General features: G+C 48.8%; 1 protein-coding gene across 13 annotated transcripts in view; it reads left to right on the forward strand.

Annotated features, from left to right (window-relative positions):
- The first annotated feature begins 2,879 nt into the window (after positions 1 to 2,879).
- SYT17 (synaptotagmin 17) overlaps positions 2,880 to 25,074 on the forward strand; it is a 102,476-nt gene continuing 80,281 nt past the window's right edge. For 2 of the 13 annotated variants that reach the window (XM_072753757.1, XM_072753764.1), the window contains exons 1-5: positions 2,943 to 3,173; positions 6,837 to 6,859; positions 7,528 to 7,676; positions 14,043 to 14,191; positions 17,091 to 17,710. In XM_072753757.1, the coding sequence (XP_072609858.1) occupies positions 14,044 to 14,191; positions 17,091 to 17,710 (768 nt within the window). In that variant the 5' untranslated portion in view covers positions 2,943 to 3,173; positions 6,837 to 6,859; positions 7,528 to 7,676; position 14,043. The other 11 variants (XM_072753760.1, XM_026003182.2, XM_072753765.1 and 8 more) reach the window with 11 other exon arrangements.

The raw sequence follows: 25,074 nt of genomic DNA on the forward strand, positions 1-25,074 counted from the left end.
TTCAGGAACACTGCAGAATTCTGAAGTAGGGGCTTCTCTACGGAGAGCTGGGTGGGTGCCAGCTGCCTTGTCCAGACAGGCACAGCCTTGCTCTGAGTCCATATTACACTTCAAAGCCGGACTACAGGGGCTCCTGGGTGGCTCCGTGGTTGAATGTCTGCCTTTGGCTCAGAACGTAATCCCAGGGTCCTGGGATCAAGTCCCACATCGGGCTCCCCGCAGGGAGCCTGCTTCTCCCTCTGCCTGTGTCTCTGCCCCTCTCTCTGTGTCTCTCATGAATAAATAAAAATCTTAAAAAAAAAAAAAAGAAAAAAGAAAGAAAGAAAGCCAGACTATACATCCCTGTGAAGGGCAGACAGAGGAGGTAGGGACCCTGAAAGCCAGGCTTCGAGTGACATCTGATGAATGACTTACAACTGACTTCTTGTTCATTCTTTCTTTGGAGGCAGGATGGTGCAGCTCTGAGGAGCTGGGCTTCCAGAGTTAAACACATTTGTATTTTGGTCCTGTCCCTGTCGCCCTTCACTTCTTTAACTCCAGTGAGTCACTTCCTCTCTTCAGAGCTTCAGCTTTTGCACCTGGAAAATGGGATGACGATAGTACCTAGCTTGTGAATGCTCCGGTGAATGCATGTGAAATGCTCAGCTCTCGGTCATAATAATGACTCAAAGGTTGGCAGTATCCATATTAGCTATTGTTACCATCCATTTACTCATTCAACAAGCACTTATTAAGCACCTATAGTGTGCCAGGTGCTTACACACCAGAAAGTATTTGATAACCTCAGAGGTAGGTTCTATTATGCCCATTTAAAATAACGCTCAAATAAAATAAAATAAAATAACCTTCACTGGGAGGGGTGCCCGGTTTTCTCAGTTTTAAGTCCTTAGGGATTAAGGTATTAAACTAACCCTAAGGATTCCCTCCCTTTTCCCCCAATAGCCAGCACTGGGAGGCAGTGCGGTGCCGTGACTGGGGGAAGGATTTGGTGCAGGCTGTCTAGGTTTGAATCCCAACTGTTCCCCAATACCATCTACCCCCTGGGCAAGTTACTCCACCGCTTCATGCCTCCTCTTTTGTCATCCAGAGACTGGGATGGCAACAATGCCCACGTTACGTTTATCAGGGAAGTCAAAGCTGAATTTGACTGAATTCAAATTCAGTCAAAGCTGAATTTGAAAAAGGGTTAAAGCAGAGCCTGGCACACCATCTCCAAAAGTTTAGCTGTTCTTTTCTTTCTTTCTTTCTTTCTTTCTTTCTTTCTTTCTTTCTTTCTTTCTTTCAGATTTTTATTTACTTATTTATTCATTCGAGACACAGAGGGAGAGAGAGAGGCAGAGACACAGGCAGAGGGAGAAGCAGGCTCCATGCAGGAGCCCGATGTGGGACTCAATCCTGGGTCCCCAGGATCAGGCCCTGGGTTGAAGGGGGAACTAAACCGCTGAGCCACCTGGGCTGCCCAGGTTAGCTGTTCTTAACACCTGGGAACACCTGGCTAACTCTTCCACCTCTCTCAAGTTCCCCCCAAAAGCGCCCAATCCCAGAGAGGCCCTCTCCCCACCCAGCACCTTTTCCATCAGTGTTGAAGAAACATCAGGGATAAATACCATTAAAGTGGTTAGGAGGGTGCACTGTGCGGGTTGCAACGCCAGCTGTCACGCTTCTCTGAGGGGTCTCTACCTCCTGCACCCCAGTCTCATCTGTGAACGGGGGGGGGGGCGCCTGCAGCGCCTCCCTCAAACAGGAGGAACCCCCCCTGCAAGCACAAAAACATTTCTTGAGTGCCTCCTCGGGTCAGGCACCGTGCTGGCCGTATCGTGAGCAGGGCAGGGGGACGAGGGCATGACACCGTGCTGGTGGACAGCGGAGCACGTTGCCCGGCGGATTATGCGTGCTCGGGCTGTGCTGCACGCCGCGCGCTACGAATGAAATCTTCCGTGCTAACGAATGTGTGCCGGCTGGATTTTCACGCCAAATACCTACCCAGAGGCACGTTACGCTTTTTATTTATGACATCCACGCTCATTTGCTCACGTATCCCCACAAAGCAGCCTTGGAGAGAAGGCAGGACGCAAGGACGGAGATTCTATGCCTTTTTTTTTTTTTTTTTTTTTAGTGCAGAAAAGACAGACGGGAGGCGCTGGGCGGCAGAGGCTGCATAACGTGCTCACGAGAGAACCGGCGGAGGGCAATGTTCCACTGCTGACTCCCCCGCTCCCGAGGCCCGGGCGCCCCGGCCACGCGCGCCGAGGGGACCCGCGGGACCCGTCCCGGGGCGCACTCGCTCGCTGGCCCCGGAGCCCGCCCGAGGCGGCGGACGCGCGCACATCGCGGGCGCGACGCTGGGTGGCGCTGCCGGGCCGCCCCGCCGCCGACCTGTTGCGCCCCGGGCGCAACTCGGGCAGGTTCGGGACCCGGGGGCGCTCGGGTCTCGGCGCGCGCCCCCGCGGCCCCCCGGGCGCCCCCTTGCGCCGCCTGAGCTTGGGGCTCCCAAGCCCCCGGCCCCTGCGATCCTCGCCGCAGCAGCTCCGGGCGCGCCGTGCACCGTTCGGGTGGGGCGGGAATAAAGTTTTTCCGACCGGGACTGGGAGAGGGCTGGATGGGGAGGCCCCTCCCCGCCCCGGCCTCCTCGGCGGGCAGGCCTGGGCGCCGCCGGCTGCAGGGCTGTGCCGGGGGCTGCGCTGGGGGCTGCGCTCTCGGAGGGGCCGGCCCGAGCCGCGCGGAGGGGCCGCCCCGCGCGCCGCCCGCCCCCGCCCCCGCCCCCGCCCCCGCGCCCGCGCGCCCCGGCCCCGGCGCCTCCAGCCCCGCCCGCGGCCGCCCGGGGCTCCGCGCAGCCCGGCCCGCGCCTGGGGGGAGCGGCGGCCGGCGAGCGTGGCCGCGGCGGGGGCCCCGGGCGCCCCGAGCGCCCGCAGCCTGGGAGGCGGCCCCGGCCCCGGCCCCGGCCCCGGCCCCGGGAGCAGGAACGCGGGGAAGGGCAAGGACGGGGCGGCCGGCGGAGGGGCGGGCGCCGCTCATCAGCCACGCCGGTCACGTCTGGGGCCGCCCGGCTGCCTCCTGCTTCCTTCCCCCCTTGGCTGTGCCCCGCGGCCCCTGCGGGCGAGGGCAGAGCGGCCGTGGCGGCGCCATGCCCGGGCCGGAGTGAGCGCGCGAGGGCGAAGATGGCGTACATCCAGGTAGGGCTGCGGCCGGGGGCCGGGGGGCCGGGGGGCCGGGGGGCCGGGGCCGCGGCGCCCCCTCGGCTGACGGCGCGCGGCCGGGCTCCCGCCAACTTGGCTCCACCGCAGCGGCGCCCCGGGGCGCGCCCCCTGTGCGGCGGGGGGCGCGCCCCGGGGCAGGGGGCTGCGGGCTGGGGGCTGGGGGCTGCGGGCTGGGGACCCCGCCCCCGGGACGGAGGCCCCCCGGCCCCGCGCGCGCCCCGGCCTCCCCGCAGCGCGGGGGGTGCGGCCGACTTCCCCGCAGCCCGCCCCCCGCACCCCACCCCCGGGGAGGGGCCGCGCCGGGGCGGCCCGGGACGCGCCGGCCGCGGGCCCGCCAGCTGCCGTTGCCGTGGTGACGGCTCGGGCTAATTGGCCGGCGGAGCGGGCCCGAGGCAGAGGCAGCTGCTCCGGGCGGGAGGGACAAGGACGTCGCCCCTCCCGGGCACGGGGTGCCGAGGCCTGGGGGGCGGGGGGCGGGCGCCTTCGATCGTTTCCGGCCTTTGCCTTGGGGTCTGCGAGTTGGGAACCCCAACACCTGGAGGAAACTTCGCAAGAATCCTTGCGAAGGAAGGGAATAATTTCCGAGCATCCTTTTTTTGGGGGGTGGGGGGCTGCTTGAGACCTTTCCCTTCAATACAAGGCGGGGAAGTGGCGACAGGTCAGCGCCAAGGTCGTGCAGTCAGACCCGTTGAGCTGCCTGCTTTCTGGGGCTGGCTCCTCTCTCTGCCTAGCAGAGAAGCCTACAGGTTCCCCCCTTTAGGGTGCATCTGGACTCCCTTCTCTTACCCTCGGCTACAGCCCGCCAGGGCGGGGGTGCTGGTCTCCTAGCTCCCCACTGACTCATATCCTGTCCTCGGACTTTTCAGCCTGGCAGGAACTCTGTGGTCTGTCACCGGTGGTGGTCTCTCCATCCCTCACCTGGCTTAGACTGGCTCCCTTGGCCTCTATGGAATGTCTAGGTCCTCAAGTTCAGTGAAGGTCACGTCGCTGAGCTGTACGCTTACTGCGTGCTGAATGTTGTCGTGGGGCTATTGGATACTCACTCAACAAACACTTGAGTGACTACCTACTCTGTGTGGGCGCTGGGGATACAGTTGTGAAAACAGCAGTCTGCCCCTCAGGATGCACAACCCAGTGAGAAATGCACGACATTAGAACCCGCCTCTGTGGTTTTTTAATAACCACCTTTAGGACAGAGATGAGTGACTTGCCCAAGGTCACACAGCTGCTTAGGGGGTGTGGTGGGATCTAAAAGAGAGAGGATGGTGGGGATCAGTGGGGGATTTGTTAAGCTAAAATGAGACTGGCTCTGTGATACTGACTTTCCTTCTAGCACAAGGTATGAAACTTTTTCTATAAAGGTCCAGATAGTAAATTTATTTTCTTGGAGGGCTACGCGGTCTGTGTCACAAATAGTCAACTCTGACTGTGATGTCAAACAGCCATAGACAATAGTAAATGCATGGGCGTGGCTGTGTTCCAAGAAAACTATTTGTGGATACTGAAATTTGAATATCATCAACTTTGTACTAGTCGGGAAGTATTCATTTTCTTTTTTTTCCAACCATTTAAAAAGGTACAAACCATCCTTAACTGGAGGACCATACAAAAACAGGTTGTGGGCTGGATTTAGCCTTGCAAGTCATAGCTTGACAACCCCTGTTCTAGAAGATCTGAATTCTCCTTGGTGTTTTTGGCTTAAATCAGTGATCCTCCATCCAAATACCTGAACCCGGTGGACCCAATGTAAGGAAAGACTTAGCATGCTGGAAACATAAAAACATCTTCGCTCCCTGGTTTTTTGTGGAGGTTTCTCTTTGCTCCCTGACATTCATCTTATACCTGGGGTTTGAGACAGCTGGATGATTGGGCCCTGTGGTGGTAGCCTTGTCTCTGTTCTCATGGTTTTATGAACGGTGTCTTTTGATCACCACACACCCAGGAAATGCTTTCCTCTCAGAAAAGAATGGGCATGGACTGTAGTCTAAGGAAAAAGCCACACTTTATCCTTGCACTTTATTGTGCTTACAAAAAAGTCCTCAAGCACTTTCTCACATGTAAGTGCAGGCGGGCATAGCTTTTTGCTCCTTTTTCACTGCTGTATTGGCCAGGACAGTCTCTGGTGCCTAATAGGTTCCAGCTGGTCTTGACAAACCACCTCGTTCTCATAAAACCACGGAAAGAGTGCAGATATTCTGCGGCTGGGCAGCACAGGCAAGAATTTTCATAGAGTCCTAGCTTAGCCCTTCCACTAAAGAAAAGAGGTAACTGAGGTTCAGAGTAGCCCCCTGACCTACCCAAGTCACAGGACTGGCTGGTGGTGAAGCCAGCACCAACACTTACCCACTCAGCTCTGCGTGACCCCCAAGCATCTTCGGGTCTTGCTCTGTGTGTGGTTCGACTTTTGCATTTGGAAGAGTTTGTGATTAATGCCTGACACTTTCTTTCCTAAGCTGCAACCATTCCCTTATCATCACTTCAAGGATTTTGAATTTTTCATGAGCCGTGTACCACTTGTACTGTATTTACTTAATACTTTTTCCTATAAATGGACTATTTTTTTTCTTTACTTAAAATCATATGAAAAGGAAACTTTATGTCACTACGATAGTAGAAAACCATGGTCACTTGATATAAGCAGAAGGCAGCTGGAAAGATAAACACAATGATAATAATGTCACATAATTACTTATGTCCAAGGCTCTGAGCTAGGGTCTGTTCTCTGTTTAAAAAGGAAGAAGGGATGGTGGTGGGGTGAGATGTGCAAGTGTCAGAAACACGTTAACGTACAGTGGTACCAAACTGAGACCTTCATTTTGGGAGAGAACTGAAAAGGAGGATAACTTTCTTCATCTTGATTGAGTGTTCTGAGTTTGAGTTCATCTCCGGAATATATCCCAGGCTGAGATGCAGGTGGACTCCTGATCTCCGGGGTTTACATGGCCCATCCATTCCTAAACCACTGTGACTCTTCCCTGGAAGAGGGGGAGGGAGTCTGTGTGCCTTGGGAACCTGTGAGGAGTCCTGGTGGGGGGTGGGGCTACCTCCCTTTTCAGCCCCTCCCTCCCAGGACCAGATTATGGCTTCCTCTTCTGCTCCCTGTGTTTGTGGGTGGTAATATGAAACTCCCCACCATCACCATTGGAGCAGAATTATAAGGTAGGGCCTCTGGGAGGGTGGGGGAAGCCAAGTCACATCCACTCTGTGCCAGTCTGCATGTTTAGCTAATCATGTCCTTTTGGGTTGGCTTCATGGCTATTTCTGTATAGGAAGGTTTGCTCTTCTGAAGTGTGGCTGCATTGGATAGCATGACTATCTATCCACCCGCTCTGATTCATAACAGCATACGGTGCAAATCAAATCGAAATGCTAAAGTTTCCCATTTATTCGGTGTTGGTTAGCCAGGAGGCTACCAGCAGCCCCGCAGATAGCAGTACGTTGTTAGGGAGTCAGCTCCCTTCCCAGGATGGTAAGTGGAAAGATGCAGGGCTTTTTTTTTTTTTTTTTTTTTTTTTCCTTTCTTTCTTTCTTTCTTTTTTCTTTTCTGAGTTGCTGGAATATTGCTAAACTGGTCTTGTCTCTCTTTTTGTAATCCTCTCACCCCCGACGCCCCTTGGCTTCTTCGTGGATCTCTAAAAGGGCAGTTGGAACCTTTAAACGAGGTGGGTTAATTCGATGATTCATTTAGTCTTGTTTCTGATCAAGAGGTGCTTGCCTTTCATTTTGGAGTTTGATGTGGGGCTGTGGGGATGTTCAATGTTAAACGATAACTGGATGTTGAGAATGGCACAGTTTTGATGCCTTTCTATGGCAGGGAGGGAGAGCCCGATGGAGAGATGCTCGCAGACAGGATAGATTTCCCTCCCCGGGCCCCTCCTTACTCCGTTTGGTTACCTCTGTTTACTTTCATGTAACTGAGGTGATTTTTTTTTTTAAAAAAACCTTTTTGCTTTGCTTTCAAGAAGACAGTAATATTCATTGTGTTTCGAGAACATACTGTATAGCCCTCATGATGTTGTATAAACCACCCACCTGTCGAGAAAGACGTTCACATAAACCACCCAAGAAAATACCTGCAAATGTTTTGCTCACTATTAATGGCTCCAGCGAGTTGGTGTTTGCCATCTTTATGCCTGCAGTTGGTAAATAGAAACGGAAAACATTTTGTTCTAAGTGTTCAGCAGCAGAGACAGACCTCCCGAATGTCCTTATTTCTCAGCAGGGATCGGCTGCTTGTAATTTCGAGTGTTTTTCCTTCTCCTCCTCTCCACCCCTCCCATCCCCCACCCACTCCCCCTCTCCACTGCCCACCTCCCCCCGATGGCCTCAGGGTTTTCTTTCTAGAATCTCCGATCTGCTACTGTGCAGATGGACTTGCAGGCACTGCTGTCAGAAGTGCTATGAGTCCAGCTGTTGCCAGTCGAGTGAAGATGAAGTTGAAATTCTGGGACCTTTCCCTGCCCAGACTCCTCCCTGGCTGTAAGTAAAACTGCTCTGAACTTCCTCGAAGGCAATCTCAGGAGGTTTCTTTTCTCAGTTTGTGAGATGGGGTGAGGGCAGGAGGGTTTGAGGTATGATCGAGGGAAAGGCTGAGTGGCTGTGGACCTCTTTGCTGCCCATGGGGACCTGCTCTGTGCCTCTCTCATTTTGTTTGGCAAGCTGCTGAAACCAGCTGGTGGCGGGGCTCAAGTTTAGCTAGTTTCACATCGGCTCTTCTGAGATGTGAACTGTACACTGCTAAGCATGTGGGCACTATTAATCATGTTGAGTGTCATTCCAAGTCAGAAAAGAGATCTGTGAGCATCTGTATTCTTCAAGGGATGTCGAAATTCTAAAGCTTTCCGTCCAAGTCAGTATGACGAACTGTCCTAGCATCTGACCCAGTGCATGGCACACAGTCGATGCTCAGTAGAAACTGCTGCAGGAGTGGTAGACCAAACGGACAAACAAGTGCCTTTTTGCTGGTCTGAACAAGAGCTTCGGAAACAGGGAAGCAGAAGAGCACCTCCAAGCTCCATCCTGTCCTCCAACGCTGTTTATGTTCTCTCTGGCATCTTTCATTTTATTTCCAATTCGTGCTCCTCCCGCGCCTGCATACAACATCTCCATCTGCCAGTCGCTCAGATATTTTGGGAATGCAGTTTTGAAGCCTCTCAGCCACGTGTCCAGTCCACCTCTCTGTGGCTGAGAGAGGCACATGGCTAGAGAGTCTGGGTTGAGTCTAGAAAAGGCCAGCGCTGAGAAGGTCCTGACCATCATCAAGTACAGCTTCTCCTGACACAGAGTGGGAGGCCCAGAGAGGGCAAGAGGCAGTGCAAAGGCCCACAGCCAGAGCCTCAATGCTGGTCCAGCTAAATCTTTGCTCTGAGGTTCTGGAAGTCCACGATGTCCCCTCTTTCCCTCCAAGTTGGAGGTCATGCCTCAATCTTCTCATTTGCCCTTCTTAGAGACAAGCATCAGATATTTCCATAGCAAAATGCCTCTATGTCAATCTCCGTGCATTCAGATCCTGTTTCTCCTACCTTTTTTCTAGTTCTGTGACCTTGGGCAAGTTGTTAGATCTCTGTGCCTTGACTTCACATCTATAAATGGGGATGATCAAAATAATAGTATTTATCTCATATGGTTATTGTGGTGACCGCACAAATTAGTACACAGAAAAACACTTAAGAATGGTTGACACCTGGTTGGCAGTCATAAATGTAAGTCATAAATGTAAGTCATAAATGTAAACCATCTCATCCTGTTTAGTTTCAGGTGTTTTTTTTTTTTTTTTAAGATTTTATTTATTCATGAGAGACACACACAGAGAGAGAGAGAGAGGCAGAGACACAGGCAGAGGGAGATGCAGGTTCCATGCAGGGAGCCTGATGTGGGACTCGATCCTGGGTCTCCAGGATCACGCCCTGGACTGAAGGTGGCGCTAAACCGCTGAGCCACCCGGGCTGCCCTGGTCTCAGTTTCCACATCTGTGAAGTGAGAACAAGAATAGAACCTATTTTATAGGGTTGTGATTAAGAGCAATGAGATGTGCACATAACATACTTTATAGAGTAGTATTTATTCATTTCTGAATTTGTACGTATTGATAGAGATGCTTTAAACGGTGTAAAGATAGTGTTAAGAAATGCTTTCGTTACTCATGGGTTGTAGCCTGAATCCTGCAGGTATGTGTAGAGTGAGATGTGTGGTGAAACCAATTCGTTGATCAGGAGATCATTCCCTCACTGCCTGGATAGCTCAGTCCCTTCAGTGTCTGCCCTCGGCTCAGGTTGAGATCCTGGGGTCCTGGGATCAGGCTCCCTGCTCTGTGTGGAGCCTGCTTCTCCCTCTCCTTCCTGCTTGTGCTCTCTCGCTATGTCTCTCTCTCGCTCTCTTTCAAATAAATAAAATCTTTAAAAAAAGAGAGAGAGATTGTTCCCATTTTCTAGAGCCCTGTGTGGCAGGGATTGGCTCAGCCCACCTGGTATCTTGAAAGCCATGCTCAGAAGAATGCCAGCTCTGTGAGGGCAGGGTTTTTATCTGTGTCGTTCACTCCAAAAAATTATTTATTGACCAACTGGCTGACCTGCAAGCAGAAATTGAATCTTCAAAGTGCCAGTCATCTGGTTGGAAACTTAATCTCAGTTTCTTTGGCAATTATTTCTTGACTGCTCTTTGTGCTAAGCATTGCAGGATGCAGAGATTAGTTAGAGTCCTATTACTGTGCTCAGGAGATTTTAAATATCATATAGCAGATAAGGCAGGTACATAGGTCTAGCTAGAGTTGTGCATTCACATCCTGTACTCCAATATGATAGTTCTGCATAGAGTCTCATTTTGGAAAAAATCCAAGGATAGTGGCTTCAGGCATAGCTGGATCCAGGGGTTCAAATGTTGTCATGGGCATGCATTTATGCTCTCTCTCTCTCTCTCTCTGTTTCCTCAGTATTGGTCTCATTCTTCTTTTGAGGTGGGGAGGGGCAGGGAGAGTGGGAGAAGAATCTTGAGCAGCAATGTGGGGCTCAATCTCACAACCCTGAGATCATGACCTGAGCCAAAATCAAGAATTGGATGCTTAAGTGACTGAGCCATCCAGGCACCCCTATATTGGCCTCATTCTTTTTTTTTTTTTTTTTTTAAGACTCTATATATTTGAGAGAGAGAGAATATGAGAGGGGGAGGGTCAGAGGGAGAAGCAGACTCCCTGCTGAGTGGGGACCACCCCCCTCCCCCGATGTGGGGCTGAGCCAAAGGCAGATGTTTAACTGACTGAGCCACCCAGGTGCCCCATGCCAGTCTTTGTAATAGACAATTTGGGTGCTGTAACCAGAGAGGAGGGACTGGACCCAGAATGGGCAAACTCTACAACATTTAGGAAGAGTTGGGGGAATCACGGGAAATGAGCCTGCAAGCTCAGGTCATGTAGGGTCTTGAATGCCAAATTTTAAGGACTTTGAATTAGCTTCTGAACCAGTGGAGAATCCTGATGGACACTGAAAATCACAGTCAGGTACTGTTTGCCCTCAATACCCAAATGTTGAGTGTTACAGATGCATGCCCAGGTCCTGGCACTGAGCCGGAGGACGGTTGTACTCTGGCTGTGGACCCATTGGGCAAGCGGAGGACTCTTTCTGGGGGCAAGGGGTTGGGAACCTCTGGCAAGACACTTTGGTCTTGCCACAAGCAGAAAAGAGGGCTGGAACCTTCCCAGTAGGGCCAACACACCACACAATTCTGGAAGACTCCATTGACCTCCTGGTCATTATGAATGATACCACCTAGAACTTTGCAGTCTAGAGCCTGAACAACGGTACACGACTCTCCATACTTCTTGAGATGAATTTCTTGAATCCCAGGTAGCAACTTAGTATATTTTTGGCACTCAACATAATGCAAAATGTTAAGAAAAATCTGTAAAGGGGAGGCGGGTTAAATCATTCAAAAAGTGAATTTACAGCTTGTGCTTTCCCCAGATTTATTTACCAAGTGGGCATTGCATGTTATCAAACAGTCAGGGAGTAGAAATGTCAAGTGTGCAGGCTCTGCAGTGCTGTTCCTACTGTGACATTTGAGCTAAGAACCACAGGACATGCCTCTCTGTGGGGTGGCATGTGGCAAATGAGCTAGTCCTTTATGTGTGGGGTATTTTGGGGGACACCACCATTAATTGTTACATATTATCCTGTCATCTGGGTACCCCAGCTTTTTTTTGGCTGGGCTGGGCCAGTGAAGGTCAGGAAAACTATATACAATCCGACTGGCTCCTTTTGGAGCGATGCCAGAAAGACCCTCATTGAAGGGTGAACTAAAGTCAGGTCACTTCTTTGTTTATCAGGCATGTGTCGACCTACTAGATGCATAGCTCTGATGGATCTCACCAGGGATGCCCAGCTCAGTAGTTTAGAGCATGTAGTTCAAATTTGGTATTGCTGGACTTCATTGGGAGTTTAACAGTGGTGCAAAATAATGACCCACCCCATTCCCCACCCCACCAGCCTTCCATTCCCCAGTCTGGAAGGGGGGTGAGGTTATTAATAACAAGTAAACTCAGGGGTGCCTGGGTGGCTCAGTTAGTTAAGTGTATGCCTTCAGCTCAGGTCGTGATCTCAGGATCCTGGGATTAAGCACTGCATCGGGCTCCCTGAGGAGTGGGAAGTCTACTTCTTTCTCCCCCTCTTCCCCAATTTCCTGCTCTCCCTCTCTTTCTCTCTCTCTCTCATGTGCTCTCTCTCTGGGGAGAGAATAAATAAATAAAATATTTCAAAAAGAAAAGGATAGTGCCTGGCACATACATGGTGCTAAGCAGCTGGTACCTTTGATCAAGATAAGAACAGATCGCCCCATTAAGAAGGGGCTGCTGTGGAGGGTGGTAAGATATGCACTCAGATCACCTTGAGATAAGATAAATCAGATAAGAATCACAAGAAGGGTGTATCCATTCATTGATTTACTGAGAAAATAAACGTGGAAGATGCTGTGCTAGGGTGAGGTCAGCCTTGCTGGTGGGTAGGAGACATTGGTCTGCCCCCATGAAGCAAGGATTTAGTGTCAGATGCAGAAGATAAGCTACCACTAAAGGTAGTAGTTATGTGTGTTGCTGAAGAGGTAAAGAAGGGCTGATGGGGGGAAGAGGTGATGGGGACAGGACAGAACTTCTGAGGAGGTGCTGTTGAAGCTGAAACCTGACTGATGAGGAGGAACCAAACAGGAGATGGAGACTGGAAGAGCGTTCCAGGCAGTGGGAACAGCATGGCTTGGCTCGGTGTGTTGGAGGAAGGGCTGGGAAGCCTGGTGGGTGCAGAGGAGGCAGGAGTGGTTCAGACGACTGAGAAAATTCAGCTGAAGCTTCTGGGGGGCAACAGCGCTTATGCTGAGCCTTGAAGATCGGATGGGACTTTACAGGTGGAGGTGGCTGCTGCACTGACGTATGGCAGGTGGGTAACAGGCATGCAGGCGGAGGTGCCTGAGGTGGTTCTACTACCTTGGGAAGATGCTGCAGCTTTTGTTTAAGGGAGAGCCAAGGATGAACGATACAGTATGATTGCATTTCTGTGCCTTCCCCTGCCCTCCCCCTCCCCCCATTTTATCTGCTACAGACCAAGAGCAGACTGGGTATTCCCCTGCCCTCTGCCCCCCCATAACATGCCCTGTCTTGTCCTAGCTGTGATCCTTATATTGCTTTGGAAGAATATTAGATAGGTCTCATTTCATGCATAGGCTGCATCTATCTAAAGACCTCCTAGAATTGGAAACTTGCATTTTTCAAGACTAGCTTCTGCACAGGCTTAAATGTCAAGTTTGGGGGAGAGGGGGATGCAGTCTCAGAAGGTATCAGTCTATAGCCACGACAGCTTAGGGGCATGTCAATAGCAGCATCCATCTCCTGGTACTACTCCGCCAGCTTTTTTGCCCTCCTCTCTCCACCCCCCAGCATCCTTACCTAGCATTATGGGGATTGGGGAATCTTAAAGATTGTAATAAATACCAGCTAGAATGTGTTGAACACATACCTACTACATATCAAGAACTATTCTAATAAGCATTTCATATGTGTTAACTCATTCAGTGTTGAGAGCAACCATATAAGGTGGGTACTAGTATTATTCCCATTTTACAGATGGGTAGACGGAGGCACAGAGAGAAGGGCCTTGCCCAAGGTCACCCAGCCAGGGTTCAGGCCAAGAGGTTGTGCTCTTAATTACTACCCTGTATCTCCCCATCCCTTACCCAGTGCTTTTTCTTCTTTTAGTATCTTTCATCCTCATGGGGAGCACATTGAATCATGGCTGCTACTCATTTTTAGCTGTTTCTTCACATTGAACTATTGGTCTCTTCATTGATTCTCAGGGCCGTTTTGTGGCTATAGCCCTGCCACACAAAGAACTCTTGAGTGACACTGCTGTACGATACGTTTAAAACATGTTAAAGTGTAGACACAGTGAGGGTTGAAACAGCAGAGCACTTCTCACCAAAAGCCACTTGCCCAATTTCAGATGGGTATGAACACCTCCTTGGTTCCTTCCCAGACTGAAGATCTGGGTCTGGGCTTGGCGTAGCCAAAGTGGCGCCCCCATGTGGCTATAGCCTGCATAAGCCTTCCCACAGTCTTAGCTTGGAATTATGCACATTCTTGACAGATTGTTCTAAATTGGAAAGCATTTATTCATATCATTTCACATTTTGTGCAAAAAGTCACTCGTTATTAAGAGTTTAGGGCTGCCATGCTGATTCAGGTTTGTATTACCCCAAGTTGTCTAAACTGGATCTGAGAGCTATTTCATTGTGGGTCTGCCCTCCAAGGGATGGAGATGCCAGTCCCTGGCGATTTTTTGACAACCATTGATACCTCTTCCCTTCCTATAGGATGGCCAGCCGGAGCAGTGACAAGGACGGGGACTCTGTCCACACAGCCACTGAAGTCCCTCTGACCCCACGGACCAACTCCCCAGATCGAAGATGCTCATCCTCAGACACATCTAAGTCTACGTACAGCCTGACCCGGAGGATTTCAAGTAAGTGTTTTTGCTGTGACTGTCTAGGGGTCATGGCTCATGCAATCCTGTGTTGTTGCACCTCCATTCAGGCCCATGAATTAAAATCCCATTAGCGGGGGCCCCAGGACAAAAGAAGAGATCTGGCTTTCCCAGATTCTCAGCAGCATCCCCAAGGAAAGATGTGAGGGGAGGGGTTGTCAGAGGAGGGGGTAGGGTGAGGTGACAGTCCGGAAGACAAGAGGATGGAGAAATAATCACAATGTGATAGGAGTGCATTACACCTGATTTCTGCTGAGTTCAATCAGAAGCGATTATTTTGATTGATTTTTCTTTTTACTAATCACGAGTTTCATGGAATTAGCTCAACTGATTGACATGGCCAGCATATATGTCATATCAGACCCCAAAAGGTGTGTGTTATTGTGTCATACAGGAGAACTTGCAAATTCAGGTCACTTCAGGGGCTGGGTGTGTTATGTTGGGGGATGAGTTGCAGAGGGTTGGACAGAGCTGAATGTCGTTCTGATGCAGTGACAAGTGGCAGCTGACTCGGCCTCAGTTACCAGGGCAGGGTGGGGACTTGGGGAGCTGATGCCCCAGTCACGGGGGGCAGCAGCTACTCAACTCTTGCTGCAGGAGAGAGAGAAAGAGACTGTGGGCTCAGTACTGCCTGCCCTTTCTTTTTAAAAAGAGTTTATTTATTTATTCATGAGAGACACAGAGAGAGAGAGAGGCAGAGACATAGGCAGAGGGAGAAGCAGGCTCCCTTTGGGGAGTCTGACGCAGGACTTGATCCCAGGACCCTGGGATCACGACCTGAGCCAAAGGCAGACACTCAACCACTGAGCCACCCAGGTGTCCCCTGCCTGTCCTTTCTAAAGAGAAACTGGCAATCTGGTTTTTATATAAAACTTTCTTAGCTTTAAACCCAAACAAAGCAGATTTCTGGGTCAAACTGGGTCCACAGGCCACCCAGTTTGTCCACTCTGATGTACAGCGTCTTTGTTTGACCCAATGGCATGATTTGGCTGGGGAGGAAAAATGAGGATGAAACCAAAGAGTCCCAGCCTCCTCTTACATCCCGAAAGTATCTCTGCAGTCATTTCAGCTGTCTGCTATTCACTTAACAGAGGAGAAAAGCTTAAAATTCATGATGTAGATCCACTAAGGTGGAAATATTGGTGTCTGATCTTTCCTGGGGGCAAATGTGGGGGGAAGGGGAAATAGAGAAAGTTCAAGGGCTTGATAGAGTGAAGCAGCAGACATGTGAGGCTTCTCTAGACCTCAGTCTTTCTGTCTGTAAAATGAGAGGCCTGTTCTTGACCTGCTCTGTCCAGGACAGTGGCCACTAGCCACATGTTGCTGGCGAGCATTTAAATGGGGCTGAGCCCAATCGAGACACGCCTCATATGCGCTATACTCATGATTTTGAAGCCAGGAACTGAAAGAAAATTTAAACCGTCTATCACTAAAATGTTTTAATTTTGATTATATGTTGAAAATGTTAAAAAATTTCACCTGTTACTTTGCACCTTTAAAAAACGGGGATCCTGGAAGATTTTATGTTCCCTACGTGGTTTGTATTTCTGAAACCCATGATGTTTCACCAGTCTAGATGAGTCCCAGGTCGCATGCCCAGCTCTAGACACAGATGATTTTCATTTAGTCCATAGTTATCAGAATACCAACCAAGCACCAGACCAAAGTGTCATGATTTTAGTAGACACGACAGGTGTTTGGGCAATGTCATGAGAGAACAAATAGTATATAACCCTGCTTTAAATGAGGAATCTAATGGTCAAACTCCTAGGAGCAGAGAGTAAAGTGTGGTTGCCAGGGTGGGGGAACTGGGGAGGTGTTGGTTTCCACTATGCAAGATAAATAAGGTGTAGAGATCTACTGTACAGCACAGTGCATATGGTTAACAATATTTTATTACTTAAAATTTTACAGAGACTTGACCTTATATAAAGATTTTTATCACCAGAAAAATTAAATAAATAAAGCAGTAGAAAACTTTTGGAGATAATGGATATGTTGATAGATAGCACAGAGTGTGGTGATGGTTTCATGGATACATACTTACCTCCAAACTCATGCACAGCTTTTTGTATGCCATTTGTGCCTCAGTTAAATAGTTTTTTTTTTTCTTCAGTTAAATAGTTAAAAAAAAAAAAATTCCGTGAGCTCACTGCTAGAATAGAGGAATGAGCAAATTCAAATGGTGGACTTGGAAGACATGAACTCTGCTGGTTGATGGGGAGGGGTGAGGTGCCCCACAAGTGGTGAAGTTCAAATATGATCGTTGACAAAGTATAATAGTAACCATTTAGTGACCTCTTACCATGTGCACGTTCTTACCATGTGCACGTTCTATGCCGAGCCCTTTCCATGCATTGGCTCTGTGAATCACCACAGTCTTTGAAGTAGGGGCTATTACTGACTCCATTTTACAGATGGGGAAACTGAGTCCCAGAAATTCTGGCCTCAGGGTCCACTCTCTGAAAGTGGAGGCAGTATAGGGTAATGGTTAGCGTCAAGACTTTGGAGCCAGGCAGGCTGGGCTTGACTCCTGGTTCTTCCTCTCACTACTTGGGTCACTTTTGGAGAATTATTTAAGGTTTCTATTTCCTCATCTGTCAAATAGGGATAGTCGTTATCTAAAAGCTTGTGAAGATGACTTGATATGTCAGTGCATTTAGAACAGTGCCTGGCCGTGACGGAGGTGATAATGCCACCAAGCTACCTCTCATAGAATAAATAAGAGGATCTCAGGGTGTGGAGAGCAGATGGCACAGAGCATCATGAAACAGAGTGAACAATGTGAGAATCTGAGAAATGGTGCTAATTTCACAAAGTGGCCCAGGTTTGGTCCCATACATGGCGGTCTTAATTATTATTTCTGGTGACTGTTTAGGTCTTGAATCCAGACGACCCAGCTCCCCACTTATTGATATTAAACCCATCGAGTTTGGCGTTCTCAGTGCCAAAAAGGAGCCCATCCAGCCCTCGGTGCTCAGACGGACCTATACCCCAGATGACTACTTCAGAAAGTTCGAGCCCCAGCTGTACTCCCTTGACTCCAACAGTGACGATGTGGACTTCCTAACAGACGAGGAGATCTTGTCCAAGTACCAGCTGGGCATGCTGCACTTCAGCACCCAATATGACCTGCTGCACAACCACCTGACGGTACGGGTGATCGAGGCCAGGGACCTGCCACCGCCCATCTCCCATGACGGATCGCGCCAGGACATGGCCCACTCGAACCCCTATGTCAAGATCTGTCTCCTGCCAGACCAGAAGAACTCTAAGCAGACGGGGGTCAAACGCAAGACCCAGAAGCCTGTGTTTGAGGAGCGTTACACCTTCGAGATCCCCTTCCTCGAAGCTCAGAGGAGGACCCTACTGCTAACTGTGGTGGATTTTGATAAGTTTTCCCGCCATTGTGTCATTGGGAAGGTGTCCGTGCCTTTGTGCGAGGTTGACCTGGTGAAAGGCGGGCATTGGTGGAAGGCGCTGGTCCCCAGCTCTCAGGTAAGGGGTGGTTTGGCGGTGTCTCCTGCTGGGATCTTTGCAAAAAAAAAAGATGATTATTTTTATTTTATTATTGAAATCGTCTTTGTATTTTAACAACTTTTCATTTTGAAATAATTTTCTACTTCCAAGAAGCTGCTGATGTAATATAGAGTGGTTGTGTTCTCTTCATCTAGCAACCCCAATGAGAAATCTTACACAAGCAGAGTACCTTAGCAATACCAGCAAATTGGCATTGGCAATGAAGCTTCGGACCTTATAGAATTTTCACAGATTTTTACATGCACCATTGTGTGTGTGCGTGTGTGTGTGTGTGTGTGTGTGTGTGTGTGTGTGTGTAGTTCTAGGACATTTTATCACATGTATAGATTCGTGTAACCACCACCACCCTGGGAGCTTTTTTGTCATTGATGCCGGGTTATTTAATAAGGAGAATGATTGTCCAGGGTATGAAGCTATCAGTTATTTTGACTTTCAGAAATTGATTTGGGAAAAATAAAATGAGGGCTGCAGAACAGGATGATATATGGATGTTTTTCAGGCAAATTGTGAGATTGGCTTCTTTCCCCCTACCAGCCCACAGACTTGCAACTGGCTGCTTGGGAAGCCACCCACGGACCAGGCTCTGTCCCCAGTGGGCTGATAGAGTCCCTCCCTTGGGCATTATGTGGATGACAATGCACGAACTGTGCAGAGAAGGACGAGGTAGGAGCCCAAGGGAAGGAAAAGACCCAGCCAGCTGGAGGCCATTCTAGTCCATTCAGGCTGACGGTGACAATCCTGTGTAATGCAGGTGGGATTATTTTATGTCAAACATGCCAAGGTGCTTTTCAAAGCTGAACTCTACTGGTCAGGGATTTGATGATCCAGCATCACACCTGGAGTATTAGGTTTTAAACATGGGGACTGGAGGGGTTGCTCGTGTGTGTGTGTGTGTGTGTATGTGTGTGTGTGTGTGTTTCCATTCAAAGATAGATTTATCCTTCTCTTCATTTGGATCCCCCTAGGAAGAAGAGAATCCTGAGGCAAAGGAAGTCATTTATTAGGGAGGTGACAGCAGAGGAAACACCAGGAGGAGGGTGGGAAATTGACATAAAGTATGCATTATCCAGCTGGCCACCAATTTGGGGAGATCAGGCCCTAAACCTGCTGGGGAAATGGGAAGCCAGGATTAGACACATGTCTAGAGTCTTTCCACCTGAGTGGTGGGGGAGTTGGGGTGTGTATATACCAACTCCTATCAGCCACTGAATGAAGGCTGTTGGCAGGGGTATGGAGACGTTCCTTCCCTGGCATTTCTGGCCTGTTAATACTGGTTGATAAAGAGACCTTTGACATCCACAGATGCAAAAAAAAAGTGCAAGAGCTGGCAGCTACATACAGGCCTGTGTGCACTGAAGTGATCAGGACCAGGAGGTGATGGTCAAAGTGTTAGCTGTGTTTGCTATAATCCCGTATCCTCCTTCCCATCACATTATCAGAATAGATTGGGCGCTTTCCATGTAGCCTCCTCAATATTTGGTATCACTGGGTTTTCGACCATCAAGAGGGTTGAAAGAGGGAGACCCACCGGACAAGATCGACTCTGTATCGCCAGCTTGACTGCGCACATCAGAGAATCTGGACATCCACACACCTTGCCTCCTTTAGGTCTTGGCTGAAATGTCACAACTTCAGCGAAGATTTTTCTGGCACATCTGCTGTAGTTTGATTCTCCTGAAATCTGAGGCCAAAGGCCAGGACCTGGGTGCAGGTAGATTCTTTAGGAGGCTATCCCGGGGAACAGGAATGAGGGGTAAGGAGGACACAGGGAAGGAGGGAACATCAATAGTGGTTTTTCAGGTTGCCATTCCAGCCCTAGCGTGCTCGTCAGGTGGGCCCCCACACCCTCACGGAAAGACTGGGAAGGAGAAAGAAAGGCCAGGACCAAGCCCGAGCAGAACTTCGGGACCGTCTGTAGCTGGGCCGGAGGTGGTGTCCACTGCATGTCTCTGCTGACGCGGTAGCCAGCACCCAGGCACTCCCTGTCTCCTTCTCCTGCTTTTGCTTTTCTCTAGAGACTTTAACCATCATCCTGCAGACCATACATTCTGTGGTCTGTCTTCCCTGCTAGTATGGAAACCCCATGAGAACAGATTTCTGTTTTGTTCACTTCTGTGTGTCCTGCACCGAGAACAGTGCCTGGTGTGTAGTAGTGCTCAATCGAGCACTATTTGTGGAATGAATGAAGGATTCCCCGGAGTGAATTTCTTTCTCCCACCTGCCACCTTGCCCCCTGCTCTCCTCCTTCCTTCTCTGGAAGAAAGGCTAGTGGAAAGGCCAGTTGTTTGAGGTTGGGTTCCCTAGCAGCAGAGCTTGAGATAAGGATTTGGGTGTAAATTTATTTGCTTGTAGGGCTGCTGTGACAAAACAAACATTAGAGGCTTAACACCACAGAAATTCATTGTCTCACAGTCTGGACATTAGGAGTCCAAGATCAAGGCCACGCTCCCTCTGAAACCTGTCAGAGAGAACTCTTCCTTGCCGCCTTCTGGCTTCTGGTGGTTGTTGGCAATCCTCGGCATTGCTCAGCTGACAGCTGTACCACTCCCACCTCTGCCTCCATCCATCACAGGACCTGTCTGTCCGTGTCTGTGTCTTTTCTCTTCTTCTAAGGACACCAGTCCTGTTGAATGAAGGGGGCCACCCTATTTCATTATGTCCCCATTTTAAATAATTACATCTGCAATAACCGTATTTCCCGATAAGGTCACATTCTAAGGTAGTGGGAGTGAGGATGATAACATATCTTTTGGTGGGGGGTTGTAGGAGAATGCCCTGCAGGGGAGAGAGGGAAGCAGTCTAGGGGAAGAGTGACAGCCCATTGAGAGCATGGTCATAGCCTCAGCCTGATGGGTGGTTGGAGAAAGGACGATGGATCCCCACCCAGATGGCGGATGGTGGATGGAGCTGCAGTGTCCTTCCTCCTTCAGACCCAGAGCCAGCCTTTGACCTCCCACATCTTTCAGCCATTGGCTGGGTGGCCATGGGCCTACATATAGCTTCTGTCCTAAAGATAGGGGTTCTGAGCCAAGGACAGACTTGCTCTTGGGACACTTGGCAGGGCTGGGAAATGTTGTGGGTTCAGCGAATTGAGTTCAAGGATGCTGCTAAGTACCTGCGGTGCACGGAACAGCCCCCACCACAAAGGGTGCTCTAGCCAGAAGTGTCTGTGCCAGAGGGGGCGAGCCCACGATGAGAGAAGGGGATAACAGATTCAAGAATGGCAGCACGGTCTGCCACACAGGCAGGATGAGGGCCAGGCTGGTCCCTGAAGGCTGGGAGTTTTCTTCCAGCAGGAACAGTTGCTGGGAAGCAGGGAAAGCCAGGGATGGAGGGTGTTAGGAGCAGATATCCAGGTAACGGTGTTGTTTTTCATGCCATCTGTGGAAAAGGAGACACTGGTTCTGAACAAAAATCCACATTGTGCAAAGTAGGCCTGTGTTAGAGACAGAAAACAAAATCCTCATGTGATGCACTGAGGCCACGGGATGTCGATGCTGATTTTCACAGCAGCCAAGGTCTACCTTCACCAAATCACGTGGAGGTCAGTTGAACAGGAGGGGAAGATGCAGCGGTGTCCAGGGGTGGAAGCAGAGCTCGACAGGTTCTTGTTTGCAGCCCACCTTTGCTAGTGTGGGATCCACATGACTCTTAGAGGTTAGCTCTCGGTTTCTGTGTGTTGGAGAACCCACGGGAATGGTGGCTGGCAGGGCCACGCCTCCTCATCTCCTGGCTCACGGTGGGATGTCCCAGCTATTTTGTGGCTTTGAGCATTGTGTCTTTGACCTTGGCCTTCAGAACACAACAGCTAATGGGGCTACTGTAAATTTTTTGGTCTCGTTGATAAGGTTTGGCTAGGAGATCATGAAAGTGAAGACAGAGAAATATGAAGCCTCTGGAGTGATTAAACAGGTGCAAAGTTACTCTTGCCACTAAGAGAAATTCTGCTCATCCAAGTGGACTGCAGTGAATTGGCACTGTAGTCATTGAATGTGAAATCTATGTAGGCTCTACTCTTTTTTTTTTTTTTTTTTTTTGAAGATTGTATTTATTTATATGAGAGAGAACAAGAGAGAATACGAGCAGGGAGGAGAGGGAGAAGCTGAACAAGGAGCCCCATGCAGGGCACAATCCTGGGACCCTGGGAACATGACCTGAGCCAAAGACAGATGCTTAACCAACTGAGCCACCCGGGTGCCCATAGGCTCTACTTTCTTAAAAAAAATTATTAGTTGCCTCTCTCTCTCTTTCTGTGTCTCTCATGAATAAATAAATAAAATCTTAAAAAAAACTATTAGTAATTATGACAAAACACACCTAACAAAATGTACCAGGTTATCCATTTTTAAAAAATATTTATTTAAATTATGGTTAGTTAACATACAGTGCAACAGCTTATCCCTTTTTAGGTGCACATTTCAGTGGTATTAAGTACATTCATAGCATTACAACCGTTATCACCATCTGTCTCCAGGACTCTTTTCATCTTGCAAAACTGAAACGTTATACCCATTAAACAATAGCTTCCATCTTTCGTTGCCCCCCGGTGCCTGGCAATCACCATTCCTTGGGTCTCTATGAATCTGACTACTCTGGGTACCTCACGTGAGTGGAGTCATACAGTATTTGTCTTTTTGTGACCAGCATGTTTCACTCAGCCTCATGCCCTCAACATTGAAAAGGTGCTTGACGTCATTAGCCATCAGAGAAGGGCAGATTGGAACCACAGCGAAATAGCACTATACACCCAGATACCGGTATGTCTAAAAGTTACAAAGACTGACAATACCAGCGTTGGTGAGGATGTGGAGCAACCAGAACTCTCGGGCAGTGGAGGGGTATAATGTGGTATAACCACTTAGGAAGAAGCTCTAGTAGTATTTTGTGAAACTGAACATTTATCTACTCCCATGAACCATAAATAGCCACTCCTAGGTATTTGCCTAAGAGAGATGACAATCTTATGTCTGCACAAAAACTTGGACTCAGATATTCACAGCAGCTTTACATGTCACAGGCTCCAGACTAGAAGCAGCCAATTGTCCCATCAGCAGAATGAAGGATAACAAGCTGTCATATATTCATATAATGGAGCATTATTCAGAAGTAAGAGGGAACAAAGTACTGATGCACACAACAGCATGGATGAATGTCACAAACAGAACATTATGCTTTAACATTATATATATATAATTTATAATTTAACATTTATATATATATGACTGCATTTATATATAATGCATATACATATAATTTAATATATACATATATATGTGTGTATATATGTATATGTATATATATATGTATAACTATATGTGTATATATATATATATATATATATATATATATATATATATATATATCTGCATTTATATTGTTTGAGAACCACCAAAACTAGTCTATGGTGAAAAACCAGAATAATAGTTGTGGGACGTGAACAGGAGGGAAGGGGATTGAGTGGAAGGGAGCAAGAAGGACATTTCTGAACTAACAGTGATGTTCTACATCTTGATGGGACAGGTGTGTGTGTTGTCAAACTCACCAGGTACGCTTAAGGATTATGCATCTTGTTGGATGTAAATGTTATTTGCGAGGGGGGGTGGGGGGGGGAAGAGCCATAAACACACACTGAACTCTGGCTACTGACATGCCTGCTGAAGTGTTTCAGGGGGAAGTGTACTAATGCCTGTAACTTATTTTAAGATGCTTTCAAAAAAAGATCATGGTGGGGGGATGCTGGGTGGCTTAGTCATTAAGCATTCGACTCTTGGTTTGGGCTCAGGTCACGATCTCGGCGTCATGAGATCAAGCCCCATGTTGGGGTCTGTGCTCAGTGGGAGTCTGCTTGAGATCCTCTCTCCCTCTCCCTCTGCCCCTCCCCCCCAAAGAAATAAATAAATCTCAAAAGGAAAGATCAGTAGACATGCAATAAGGCAAGTATAGCATAATTTAAAAACATTAATGTAGAATTATTAATATTAACTGCATTGCAGAAGCTAGGTGGTGTGTATAAAGGAGGTGACTGTACAGTTCTTTCAGCTTTTCTGTATGTATGCGACAGTTTTTATGATAAAATGTTGGAATGCAAAGAGAGAAGAAGACAGAGACCCTAGTAAGGAGCAATTTGCCATGGTTGCGTAGGCAGGATATGATCTCCTGGACCTGGATGTAAGGTGCAGGAACATACGGGGCCAGCCGGAGAGACCATTTGAAGGTGCAGTGTTTCATGTCTGGGACCAACCCTTAGACATTCAACTCCAGCTTCAGGGGTGCTATAAACAAGGCTTCCTGACAGAGTAGGGGTTCTGCATCATGCTGGCTGTTCTCTTATTTTGACAATCAGCCTCGCTGATTCCAAGGTCCCGAGTCTTAGATGAATCAATTACACTTCAGCGAATGTGCTGGGAGATTCTAATGCAGGTGAGCTGTGGTCCTCCAGCTGAGCAGCACTGGGTGACCGTAGAAGGAAAGGGTTAGCTGTCCAGGCTGGACGTATGGGGCTGGAGCATGGCTCTGCCACTCACTGATTGGCTGTTGTGTTGGTTGAATGAGCTGAGTGGCCAACATAGGCTGCCATTAAGATTATGTGTTATGGAGCCATTTGGGAAGGAGTAGACTCAGGTTACCATGCTCTTAAAAGGTCTTGGGGGATAATTCTGAGTTACATAGGGGTGTAGCATCTCTTATTACAAAGCCAGATTTTCCACCAAGGAGAAATGTTTGATTTGCACTCAGAAGAAGAAAATGTGTTTCGTCAAAAGTGATATTTGCACACTGCAATGCTGGATATTTATGTTTCTGAAAATTGCTTTAACCTGAGATTTGCTCTGACCAAAGGAACGCCTTTTAAATCTTCGATGCCTAGCATTCTGGGCCCTGTGGCTTAGGAAGCAAAGTCTGTGCATATTGCCTTTGCCAAGTAAGATTCGGGGATTCACATTTAGCAATAAATATGTTCTGGGACTCACACATACTAACTAGACCCTGAGCTGCATGCAATACTTACATTACCCTATCAGATGGATAGTAATGACACTTGCATTTCATAGATGGGGACCCTGAGGCTCAGAGAGGTTGAGGACCTTGCCCATGGTTGCACAGCTGGAATGGAGAATTGAACCTGAGACTAACTCTGAGCCCACACCCATAACCTCTATGAAATAATCAATTTAGGGAGTGCCCTGGCCAGTGGCTTTGAAAGTTGATCTACATCATGTAACTCAAGAGTGATAAGACAGTATTTCCCATAAGTATAGCCACATTTTAATATGACTATGTACCTTGCTTCCTTCCCCCCTTGGATTTATCCTCCTAGAAGGAGT

The sequence above is a fragment of the Vulpes vulpes genome, chromosome 3, assembly GCF_048418805.1.
Source record: "Vulpes vulpes isolate BD-2025 chromosome 3, VulVul3, whole genome shotgun sequence".
Taxonomy (NCBI): Eukaryota; Metazoa; Chordata; class Mammalia; order Carnivora; family Canidae; genus Vulpes; species Vulpes vulpes.